Raw genomic sequence first — 12928 nt, 5'->3', positions numbered from 1 at the left:
ACGAGGGCCGATCTCAGAAATCGAAGAAGCACCTGCTTTTTCAGCCTCGTCAGCACCTGTCACATGCACAATCAGCTTTGCGGAAATTACGGGCACTCTGTCGAAGATTTCTGGTGAAGTAGAAAGCACGTGAATCTTACTGATCAATCACCGCTCTCCATATGCACCATCAACTCCTCGGGTACCACATATAACTTTGTCAAAGATCTCTGACAAAGTTTAGGCACGAGAATTTCGAAGTTCCAGCTACCCTACTATTACCCATAAAGGTAAAGGAACAGCACCACTGCTTGACAACTGGAAAGTCCCTATGTGTGTCGACCTCCGTGTTTTGCGGCAAGACAGGTTGGCAAGAACGTCCAACCTTTACTCACATTCGAGAAAAGACTCCCAACATAATTACTTTCTAAAAAACCGGAGTAGCACCGCTTTCCGAATCTCGAGAGTCAGATCCTCGACGGGATTGCTTGTTCGAAAACCGAAGAGGCACAACTCTCAGAACTTCGAGAGCCAAATTTCCTTAGATAAAGCTTGTCTGTAATCTTCACACGTAACATCAGCTTTCCAGATACCACATACCACTTTTTCAAAGTGCTCTGACAAAATTAAAACACGTGAAGCTGGCAGCTCCCACTACATTGCTGTGACCAAGAAGGGTAAAGGAATAGCATTACTACTTGTTATTGGGAAATCCCTATATACATTGACCTCCCTCCTCAACGGACAGAAAAACCTGCAAAAATGCTCAACCCTTTCTCGCATTCGAAAAGGCACCCTCAACATAACCTCTCGAAATACTCAGCTTTATTTCCCCCCGATAATACCTCAGCAAATAAGCCACACCAAGAACAAGAGTATCTCATATCATCAGGGTCGAAAGCAAGAGTATCCCATATCATGCTTTCTCCCTGTCTTTGTCTTTGTCCTTGTCCACACCTGCAGGACAAGGAGAAAGAGAGCAGTCAGTCGGAACCTGAAATCAAACCTCCAATTTGGAACTGACTGCCTGGAGCCTTTGCCTGGTTGCTTACTTAGCATTGCTCTCGAGTACTCATCCTCAACTGCTGTCAAGGTCACGAATTCCACCGGCAAATACCTCATGACAGTTGATCAGATATTGGCTCTTTACACTGAAGCTGCCAAGCGTGGATGAGTCACTATGAAGGAATGTTCTGAAGGACCATTTAAATGCAAAGGTTGCACACCACTTCTGCCATGCAAAAGATTGAAGCAGAAGGTTCAACGGTGAGCTGAAACAGATCACTATAGCACGACACCTTTCCATACCACATTCATTATTCCGTCAACAGCAAAAGTATCCCATATCATCAAGGTCGAACGTACTCTAGATTTGATGGACTTGTTTTGACCCTCAAATTTTTGAGTCGGCCTTATACTCTGAAGGGCACCAGAAAACCCTCCAGCACAGTTCAAGAATAAGCCTGTGGAAAGTTACTTCTTCAAAAGCAAAAGTATCTCATATCATCTCTTATCCATTTGCTTCTCCTTATCCTGGCAGTTGAATGAGAGACAAGGAGAAGGAGAACAATCAACCGGAAGCCGAAGTCAAACCTCTGATCCTGGGTTGCTTACTTGGAAGTTTGACTGCTTACCTTGTCTGTCACCTCTTTCGGCAGATCTCCTAGCTCGGCGACTTGGGGGACTCCTACTATAGGGTTTGTATCACACTTGACTAAGCCTGAAACTACAACTAAGCTTCAAGTGAAATTGATACATTACCTTGTGCGTCAACATCAGCTAAATACACCATTCCCGGATGGAGGAAAGGTACTTCCAGAGAAGGGCAGATGAAGATCAGACCACACTTCAGTACTTAGAAGTTTCGTGATTACTCAAGGGATTGGATCTTGCAAGTCCCCAACCGAGGAGTTTCCCTCACTCGGGAACTTAGGGGAGCACTGTTTGTACCATACTTGACCAATCCCGAAACTACCGAGCACCGGCCAACGCTATACTGTCAAGGACCCAGAAGAGTTCCCCTCCGACCAGGAGGCCAATCACTACTCGACACGTGTCAAGATTAGAAGCCAATCAGAGCGCAGCACGTGTCAACATCAAGAACCAATCATAACATGACACATGTCAATGTGACAAAGCTACAAGTTTTTCTATAAATAGGGGTCATCCCCCCACAATATTGCCTAATGCCATTTTGTGTTAAATCATTCACAAGAACTCACTAAATTGAGAGCTTGATCCTTTGTACTTGTGTAAGCCCTTCACTACTAATAAGAACTCCTCTACTCCGTGGACGTAGCCAATCTGGGTGAACCACGTACATCCTGTGTTTGCTTCTCTGTCTCTATTCATTTACGTACTTATCCTCACTAGTGACCGAAGCAACCAAGCGAAGGTCACAAAACCTGACACTTTCTGTTGTACCAAAGTCTTCGCTGATTTTGTGCATCAACACCCTTGATAAGTGATATATACTTATAGATAAAAAGTTACATCTATTTAATAAGTAGAAATTGGCCTATATAAACCCATGAAACCATTGATATTAAATATAGAAAATTAAGGTTAATTTTTACTTTTGAGAAATAAGGTTTCCCCACTTTATTTCTCTCATTCTTAGTCAATCAAATTCCGAGTCATGTTTAGAGACGGAATATATAAAGTTCGCTAGAGTCCGAAAATTGAAGTGCTTTGACTTTGGATTATAAATTGTTGAATCATAGGAGACGGATGCCTACCGAACTACAAGCACAAGAGTAGGAACGAAATTATGTCTTTAGGACATTGCATTTATGTAAGCCTCGATATCTAAGTTTGTCAGTTTTTCTAAATTTCTCTGTAGTTGTTTATATTAATCTCATACATAAATTGATGTTGTGAATTTCTTTATGATTATTGAAATTTTTGTGTTATTTTTCATATTTTATAATATTGCTCCAACACACTCAACAGCTTCTGCCCACTCTTAATCTTATTTGAGACGTAATTGTATAAGATGTAGATGAGGTGTTATGGGAAAGTTTTGATCATCCAACCAACACATTATTACCAGGAATGAAATTTGGAATGAATTTTTAAGACAGGACAGAAATTAGGAATTAAATTCATGTTCAATCGGAAGTCAGAAATCAAAATAATTACAATACCAATTGCACGTAGCTCCTACGGGGTGAAGACGATGGGGCAAGGATTTTTTTTCCATTATTTCCACGAGCCTTCGGAAAGGACTGTGCATAATTCAAGTCAATAGTCCAAAAAACACGTAGCCAAAACTGTATAATTTTAAAGAAAATGAAGAAATAGTCAACGGAAAAATCAAAGGTCAGAACTGTCAACCGTGCTGGTAGAATTATACAGATGGCAGCAAATAAAATGGAGACTGAGACAATGAGAGGAGTGAAATGCAACTCCACAGAGTTATACAGAAAACATGAGACTCAATGTTGTGCTAATTCTGAAAATTTTCTCATGTTTCTGTATGCAGTCATTTTTATCTTCCTCTCATGCACAAGCCCTAGATTTTCCTGTACTGCTCCAGCAAGGGCAACTGCTACCCGATCAAGATAAGAATTTTCTTGTTTCGGAAAATGGCGGTTTCTTCAAGCTAGGGTTCTTGAGTCCTGGAACTTCAAGTGCTTCCGGTGCCACCAGCGATCGTTACTTGGGTATATTTTACACAAGGCTTCCAAGTCATCCAGATGCAGTGTGGTTGGCTAACCCTAAAACTCCGATCAGCGATTCATCGGGTGTTTTCACATTGGATAGTGATGGAAAGTTGAAGATTATGTACAGTGGGGGGGAAATATCTGTGTCAGATTCCAATCAAACAGTTTCAGGTAATGTGACTGCCTCTTTACTAGACACAGGAAATCTTGTGTTACAAGAATTTGCTTCCAATGGAGCATTCGGAAGCGTTTTATGGCAAAGTTTTGATCATCCGACCAACACATTGTTGCCCGGAATGAAATTAGGCATGAACTTCAAGACAGGACAGAATTGGACACTTTTTTCATGGTTGAGTGATCAAGTCCCTGAGCCAGGCGCTTTCAAGCTAGGCATGGATCCTGGTGCCGCCGACCAACTGGTCATCTGGCGGCGAGGGGATGTGTACTGGACTAGTGGTGTATGGAACAATGGTAGTTTTCGAGGATCCCCTGAATTGACAAGAAGGGTTGATTTGTTTGAGTTTACTTTTGTTTCAAGCAAAGAGGAGAAGTACTTTTCTTATTCCGTGAAAAATACTTCTACATATTCAAGGTGGGAACTGAGTTTACAGGGGCTAATTTCGCAGTCCGTTTTAGCCCCAAATAAGACTACTTGGGAGAGCACAGTTACCGGTCCATGCAAATTGAACATGAATTATCCGGATGCAATGTGCATAGAGGAGAAGATTACAGAATGCAGGAACGGTTCTGAGCTGTTTGTGCCGATAAGAGGTTATTTTGCTGCGGTCAAATTCCTATACGATGATGACGATACTAGCTTGGCTATTAGCGATTGTCATGCTGCCTGCTGGAGAAACTGCACCTGTATCGGATATGAAAGTTTGTATACCGACAATGGGACTGGATGTGTGTATATGATGGAAGGAGCAAAATTTGAAGAGAATGATTACTATGGCTTTACTTATATCCTTACTATAGGGAGGAATAGTAGCAAAGGTATGCATCTTTTCATTCTTCCTTCCTACTCTATGATTTGTGCCCTAAATTTGATGTTTTGAGTTTCATACGCTGTCTCTCAACAGCTTCTTCGAGCACAATGCTAATTTTGTGGTTGGTCTAGATGGAACTCCTACTGAAGAAGGAAAAAAAATCGGATCAGCAGGAAGTGTAGCGAAAAAATGGTGGATATGGTTTATCATAAGCATTACACTTTCTGTGACAGTGCTACTTTTAGGTTACTTGTGCTACATAAGGAAAATCAAACGTAGATTCATGCAACACACCGGTAAGTTGTTAAGAATCATAAAGGATTTCATTACTGCTAAGTTGCTAACATAGTTATGAATTAAGCATGCATGTGACTCTAGATACTATTGCATTCATCGAAACTGTGCAGGCCAAGAGCAAGGATTAAGTGAGTTGAGATCTCAAATTACCAGAATCGGCAATGTACACAGGCTCAAACTAGGCAAAAGTATAGGCCAGGAGTTTCAGATGTTCAGTTTCTCTGGAATAGTAGCTGCAACGAATAATTTCTCATCTGGCAGCAAGCTCGGAGAGGGTGGTTTTGGACCAGTTTACAAGGTAAAATCTACGTTGAATTATCGAACAATAGCTATCTGAAAATTGGTACCTGACTTTTAATAACAATGCAGGGTGTGTTACCAGATGGCCAACAGGTAGCAGTAAAGAGACTAGCCAGAAATTCGGGACAGGGACTAGAAGAATTCAGGAACGAGATTACACTTATAGCTGAACTTCAACACCGAAATCTTGTTCGGATTCTTGGTTGTTGCATTCAAGGAGAAGAGAAGATTTTGATCTATGAGTACCTGACTAATGCAAGCTTGGATGCCTTCCTTTTCGGTTTGTCCACAACTCCTTTCAAATCCAAAGACTCCCTTTTTCTGTCTTCCCCTGCACCTGTAATTTGCTAACCATGCTATATATGAATTTCAATAAACTGCAGATTCAACTAAAGGGAAGCATTTAGATTGGCAACAACGTGTGAACATAATCGAAGGGATTGCGCAAGGACTTCTCTATCTTCACAAGTATTCTAGAGTTAGAATCATACACAGAGATATGAAAGCTAGCAACATATTACTTGACGGAAACATGAATCCTAAGATATCAGATTTTGGAATGGCCAGAATTTTCGAACATAATGAATCCACATCAAAGACAAAGAGAATTGTAGGAACATAGTAAGTACACACAAAAATCTCTGTATATGCATTTCTTCGAATGTGAATGTTATCTAATTGCAGATGATGATTTTATGCAGCGGTTATATGCCTCCGGAGTATGCCATGAAAGGCATTTTCTCTGACAAGTCCGACGTTTACAGCTTTGGAGTTCTATTGCTGGAGATTGTGAGTGGCAAAAAGAACACTGTTTTCGTTTCATCTACTGCTGGTAGCCTTGTTGTACTGGTAAGTTATTAAAACAGATCAAATTTTGCATTCAATTGCAACCAGAGCAGAAAAAAACTCAATCACCACAACGAAATTTCAACGAAATTTAAACGATTGCAGGCTTGGGATTCGTGGAAACAAGGTGACACTCAAGAGCTAAAGGACACGTCGTTAGACTCGTGCCCTGAAGACGAAGTTTTGAAGTTTATTCATTTGAGTCTGCTATGTGTGCAAGAGTATGCAGCAGATAGACCTATCATGGCAGAAGTCGTATCCATGCTCACAAGCGATTCCATGTTTTTCCCTGATCCGAAACAACCTGCATACTACATTTCGAGAAGTGAAGTTGGGCCATCGAGGCCTGATGGGAGGCGGCCGGACATGGGTTCAGCAGATTATGTGCCTATAACTGTGATGGAAGCCAGGTAAAAACCTATGCTACTTATATGGCACGATTAAGCCGTTATTATGACATTTTGTGTCAATAATATAATATTATGTGTCAGTTTCTCCTTACGTGTCATTATATCATTAGCACGAAACATTACTGTAACAGTGTATCCGTGTTATAAAAACTATTGTCATGTCACCGACTACCCTTACATTCTAGGTCACGTGTTCGATTTCTCCCTCCTAACATCACTCGCATAACAACTTAAAAAGTTGAAGCAAAATGAAATATGCCAAAACAAACTGCGTTTTGGGCTTTTACTAGTCAGCTCCTTATTGCATTTTACTTTGTTTGTACCTGTCCCGTTTCACCAAACTCCACCATCTCTAAATTATTAATATTATATTCTAAAATTAAAAACGTAGCGCGTATTTAGTATTTAAAATATTCAAGAAATGATCGATATTTCAGTTAAAATATTTAAAAAATCAAGAATCGATTTGAAAAAGAGGATGAAATGCAAACTTCATCATAATCAATAAATATCAATAATATTTACTGACTTACTACAAATAATTGCTTGAACTCATTACTAATTTCGAACTTTTGAATTTTTTTTTAAATTTTTTTTTCTAATTTTGATTAAATCTGAACGAGTTTATATACCCGTTCATTGCAAATTTTCATAATTTCCGTCGAAGACAACTAATAACGACATATCCATCAATATTTTTATAAATTTGCACATCAATATTTTCACCGAACATATTTTACCACGTGAGGGTACTGCTATATTCCATCACGCATTAGCCAAACACGGCGAGTCAACGCCATGTGTTCAAACTAGAATAAATTTAAGCCCCTTGACCCCGTGACGGCTGAACAGAGGACTTTCAACCCTTTTTTATTCCAAAAAAATCTGCAACACGTTGGAAATCTTGAAACTTCAAAGCAATCAATAATGTTTCAACGAAAATTAATTATTATAATTAGTTCGAAATTAAAATGTTCATTACTTTGAGGAACCTTCGATCGTGACTGGGTAATAATTTCCAGACAACCCTCCTTGTTTCCGTGCTCTTCCGTGCCCTTCTGTTTTATGTGTTCACAGTTAAACCACGTCAACATTTTATATTGTTTTTTTATAGAGATAATAAGACAAAAATAAATAGTAATATAAAATATTGACGTGATTTAACCGTGACCACACAAAACAGGAAGGCACGGAACAAGGAGCGCAGACAATCCTTGTCCAATAATTTTATACCCATAAAAAAAAATGAAGAACGATACTTCCAAAATTTCAACCAATTTTGTGACAAAAGTCTTCCGACATACTAATATTTGTGCAGCTAAATTAATAAAAAAAGGGACAAATCAGGAAAAGTCAGAGGAGAAAATTCTTCAATTTGCAGGCCAATTCAAGCTACAAAAGCTTCTCTGAAAAAAAAATGGTAGACAGAAGCAAAATATTATAGCCGATGGCTGCACGGAGAAGCTTTCTGCTGCTGTTTTTCTCATGTTTCTTCATGCAGTATCTTCCCCCTTGTTATGCAGAAATAGTGCTGTACACGCTCAAGCAAGGGGAGCAGCTACGGGACCAGGAAAGCGATCACCTCGTTTCTCAGCGCGGTGACTTCAAGCTAGGGTTCTTCAGTCCCGGCGCTTCGAGTAACCTGGGTGCTACGAGCAATCGGTTCTTGGGAATATGGTATAGCAAACTACCAAATCATCCGGATGCGGTGTGGGTGGGAAACCCTGAAACTCCGGTCGTGGATTCATCTGGAGTGTTTGTGTTGGATAGTGATGGGAAAATGAAGATCAAACATGGTGGAGGGGAGATTATTGTATGGGATTACAATCAGACAGCTTCCGGTAATGTGACTGGTTATATGATGGATACCGGAAACTTTATGTTAAGAGAGGTAGCATCGGATGGAACACCTGGAAAGATTTTATGGGAAAGTTTTGATTATCCATCAAACACATTGTTACCTGGAATGAAGTTAGGGCTGGACTTTAGGACCGGGCGTAATCGAACAATTTCTTCATGGTTCAGCGATCAAGTGCCTACGCCAGGTGCTTTCAGGCTTAGTGTGGATCCCAGTAGCACCAACCGGTTAATCATCTGGCGGCGAGACGTTGTATACTGGACCAGTGGGATCTGGGAAAGTGGAAGTTTTCAGAGGGCCCCTGAACTCACAAGCAGGGCTGATTTGTTCGAGTTCAATTTTGTTTCAAATGCAGAGGAGAAGTACTTCACTTATACTGTTAAAAACAACTCAACTCTTTCGAGATGGGAACTCAATACTTGGGGCCAACTCCTGCAGTCGATTTTAGGCTCAGACGGTACTACATGGGAAACCACAGCTACAAGTCCATGTACGTCCAACCCAAATTATCTGGATGCTGTGTGCATAAAGCAGACGACCTCTGAATGCAGGAATGGTTCTGAGCTATTTCTACCGATGAGAGGCTACTCAGATGATGCTAAGTTGACGTATAATGATAGTAATACTAACTTGGATCTTAGCGATTGTCACGCAACTTGCTGGAGTGATTGCACCTGTGTCGGCTACGGACCTTTATATCACAATGGGTCTGGATGTCTGTATATGAGAGAAGGAGTACATTATGTCAAGAACGATTACTTTAGAGTTAATTACTTCGCTACTATAGCAAATAATAGCAGAGGTATGTATGCCCTAATTACTGATTTAGCATGACTAATACTGAGTTTATCTAAATGCACCTATGAATCTTGTCATTCTTCTATCTTCAGTTCATGCTATTTGATACACAGATATGAACCTTGTAACGATAATATGTATTAGCTATAGCTCTCAACCACTTCAAGTACTTAAGTTAATGCTAATTTTGTGGTTGGGTATAGATGGAGCACCTACCGAAAAAGGAAGTACAAAGAGAGAATGGTGGATATGGTGTATAGTAGGCATTGTAATTGCAGTGGCACTGCTACTTTTGGGGTACTTCTGCTACACAAGGAAAAGAAAACTTCAACAAGTGCAACAAACTGGTAAGAAGAAACTATATAGGATTTTATGGCTGTTAAATTATGAATTGCAAGGACAAGTACCTTATATACTATTGCAATCACTGGGCTGCAGACAAGGCGGAAACAATCCAAGAGCAAGGATTACTTGACTTGGGATCCCAAATCAACGGATTGGGTGACATTTTCAAACTCAAATTCGGCAAAAGCCGAGGGCTGGAGTTTAAGATGTTCAGTTTTCCTGAATTAGTGACTGCAACAGATGACTTCTCATTTGCCCGAAGACTAGGAGAGGGTGGTTTTGGACCGGTCTACAAGGTAAAATCTAAATTTATTGACCAATGGCTATCTGGGAAGTTGATATCTAACATTCAAAGTTTTTGTAGGGTGTATTACCAGACGGGCAACAGGTAGCAGTAAAGAGACTTGCAAGACATTCAGGACAAGGATTGGAAGAATTCATGAATGAGATAACACTTATAGCTGAACTTCAACATAGTAATCTTGTTCGGCTTTTGGGTTGTTGCATTCAAGGAGAAGAGAAAATTCTGATCTACGAATACCTGACAAATACAAGCTTGGATGCGTTCCTCTTTGGTTTGTCCATAATTCCTTTCAAATTCAAAGACTCCCGTCTTCCATGAAATCTGTTAACTCTACTAAGCACACTATGAATTTCACATTAACTGCAGATTCCACTAGAGTGTATCTCTTAGATTGGCAGAGGCGCATCAACATCATTGAAGGGATTGCACAAGGACTTCTTTATCTTCATAAGCACTCTCGAGTAAGAGTCATACACAGAGATCTGAAAGCTAGCAACATTTTACTCGACGAAAGCATGAAACCTAAGATATCAGACTTTGGAATGGCCAGAATCTTTGGACAGAATGAGTCCAGAGCAAATACAAACAGAGTTGTAGGAACATAGTAAGTTTAAAAATCACAAATTTTCAGAGTAATGTCACCTAAAATTTACATACTTGCTTATATGAATATGAACAGTTTCCTAATTTGTATGATGATTTTATGCAGCGGCTATATGTCTCCAGAATATGCCATGAATGGCATTTTCTCCGAGAAGTCTGATGTATACAGCTTTGGAGTTTTACTGCTAGAGATTGTTAGTGGCAGAAAGAACACTGTTTTTGTTTCATCTACTAATCTCAGCCTTATTGAACTTGTAAGTGTTATCAAGTTATATCAAAATTAGCACTCAATTTCAACTAGAGCAGAAACACTCACACGGTGCATCAAAATTTAAATGACTGCAGGCTTGGGGCTTATGGAAACAAGGTGACTGTCTAGAGATAAGGGACACATCAATGGACTCGTGCCCAAATGACGAAGTTTCGAAATATGTTCATGTTGGTCTGCTATGTGTGCAAGAATACGTAGCAGATAGACCTACCATGTCAGAAGTCCTATCCATGCTCACAAGTGATATCATCTTTTTACCTGATCCAAAACAACCTGCATTCTGCGTCTCAAAAAGTGAATCCGGATCATCACAAGCTGAAAGGTCGGATATGGGTTCATCAAATGGTCTATCTATAACTGTCATGGAACCTAGATAAAGAATCTAACTTCACATTCCATCCGATAGTATTCATTATTGAAACATGAATTTTACAAATGTAATGCGACGCAGGGAAAATCCCGTTAAGTGTAGGAAGTTTTCAGATTCATTCTTGCCACAAAAGGCTGTTTCTTTACTTCTTAATGAATATTTGTAAATTCGTGAAACATGATGTGAGCTTTGGAGTAAAGTAAAGGGTACACATTTCATCGAAATTCATTCAAAATTCGATATCAAACAACTCAACAAAGATTAAGCATAATCCGTTCAACTCATACAGTAGGGTGGGAGAGCATTTAAACCTAAAGCAACACTACAAGCACAAAGACACCGATTAAATATTGTTCTTATCTGGGTCAATCTTCTCCGGAGATTCCTCCTCCTGCTCTTGCTCCTCTTCCTCCTCCTCCTTCTTCTCCTCCTCGTCTTCGTCTTCTTCCGGCGGGTCATACGGCATAGGAGGCGGCAGAGGCGTCTTCATAGGACTGAACTGCGGGAAAATGTCAGGCCTCCGCCCCGGCTTCGGCCTCTCCCACTCCTGCAACACAATTCCGCAACACCAAAATCTAATTAGCAGCCAAAATTCCAAACCCAATTCAAAAAAAAAAACACAGCAGAAATCGAGAGTAGCTGAGGAGCACGCTTACAATCGGGAAATCGAGAGGGTTGCGGCGGGTGAGCTTCTCCTCATCCGGTGCCATACGCACCACCTGACTCCTCCGACGCCGGCGAGAATCGAACCACAGGGCGGAGGAAGGAGACGACGACCTTGTTGGGGATAAAGAAGATTGCTTTCGTCTCCAATTCGACAAACTGCAGCTAGGAGACACGCAGCTTAGCGCTGAGAGGCAGCTCGACGCCATAGCCATAGCAATCACTTCTCTTCTGCTTTCAACCGCTGCTTCTTCGTCGGGTCTTCGCGATTGGACTTCTGACTTTCCAAGTTGCAGCAGGCTCCAAGGCTATAACAGTAATTTCAGTAGTATCGGACTGCAGGCCAGGCCGAGGCGCAACCGCCTTACCCAGAGCTCTCAGCCGCTACCTCTTCCTCTACCTGTCTTTTATTTCTATGTAACAACAAGTAAACCACTCCACGGTCACCCACAACTTTTCACCGATTTTCTCACCCTTTTTAATCAATTTATCATCCAATTATTTGTGGTTCTTCTTTGGGCCGACTAGCACAAATTCCACAGCCCAATAACCTATTGGGCCATTGCGGTTGGGGTTTTCTTTATTTTGTTTTTTTATAGAAGCCTAGTTGCGGGAACGAAATTTGCTCACATGTCGTTTGTTGCAAAGGAAAACCCTCTTAACCGCTTATATCTACGGAAAATGATCTTCGTCTGATCCTTTTTTTAGGAATCTAAGGAATTTCGTGATTGTGACCGTTTATTGTACATCATGCAGTCAGAAATCATTTCAAAATATAAAATATAAAATATAAATATAAATAGTACTTAACAAAAACTGACCTCTCACTTGATCTTTTCCTTTATCTACAAGCTCTTTTACAGTGGTTACAACTAAGCCTTTGATTGACGTCCTGTCTAATTCTCTCTCTCTCGACCGCTTCTATGATTTGGAGTCCAAAAATTGTCAAGTTCTTGCTCTCCACCTTCCCATGCGCTTTCTTGCTGGCACTGATTTCAGCACAATGACTGCCTCAGCCTCGGACATTGCCCATTTTTTCGCTTCCTTTTGCTTGTTATTCCCGGCAGCAATCCCACAGTTGTAGTCTTGATCGCATTGTTGGTTCTCATCCCACCTCGGATTCTGTTGTTGCTTTGGAAGGGCCTTGGATGGATATGAAGAGATGCTCCGGGGCTGTAGATGCACCTTTCCATGTGCCTCTGACGAGCCTCTGCATCCCAAAGAAAGCTT

The 12928-nt window shown here is 40.7% G+C and overlaps 2 protein-coding genes across 2 annotated transcripts; one reads left to right on the top strand and one right to left on the bottom strand.

Annotated features, from left to right (window-relative positions):
- The first annotated feature begins 3373 nt into the window (after positions 1 to 3373).
- Positions 3374 to 11259, top strand: LOC126587963 (uncharacterized). The gene is made up of 15 exons (XM_050253084.1): positions 3374 to 4640; positions 4765 to 4929; positions 5041 to 5228; positions 5300 to 5510; positions 5614 to 5851; positions 5932 to 6079; positions 6182 to 6486; positions 6568 to 6610; positions 7931 to 9146; positions 9346 to 9489; positions 9581 to 9783; positions 9852 to 10062; positions 10158 to 10395; positions 10501 to 10648; positions 10740 to 11259. The coding sequence occupies exons 1-15, from the start codon at positions 3410 to 3412 to the stop codon at positions 11040 to 11042; spliced, it is 4992 nt and encodes a 1663-aa protein (XP_050109041.1). The 5' UTR covers positions 3374 to 3409; the 3' UTR covers positions 11043 to 11259.
- LOC126594501 (uncharacterized) lies at positions 11249 to 12169 on the bottom strand. Its single transcript, XM_050260851.1, has 2 exons — positions 11692 to 12169; positions 11249 to 11582 (listed from the first exon to the last, which is right to left on the bottom strand). The coding sequence occupies exons 1-2, from the start codon at positions 11911 to 11913 to the stop codon at positions 11379 to 11381; spliced, it is 426 nt and encodes a 141-aa protein (XP_050116808.1). The 5' UTR covers positions 11914 to 12169; the 3' UTR covers positions 11249 to 11378.
- Between the last annotated feature and the right edge of the window lie 759 nt (positions 12170 to 12928).

This window comes from Malus sylvestris, chromosome 2 (assembly GCF_916048215.2).
Source record: "Malus sylvestris chromosome 2, drMalSylv7.2, whole genome shotgun sequence".
Taxonomy (NCBI): Eukaryota; Viridiplantae; Streptophyta; class Magnoliopsida; order Rosales; family Rosaceae; genus Malus; species Malus sylvestris.
The sequence above is the reverse complement of the archived record's forward strand: the minus strand, read 5'-3'. Positions and strand labels throughout refer to the sequence as shown.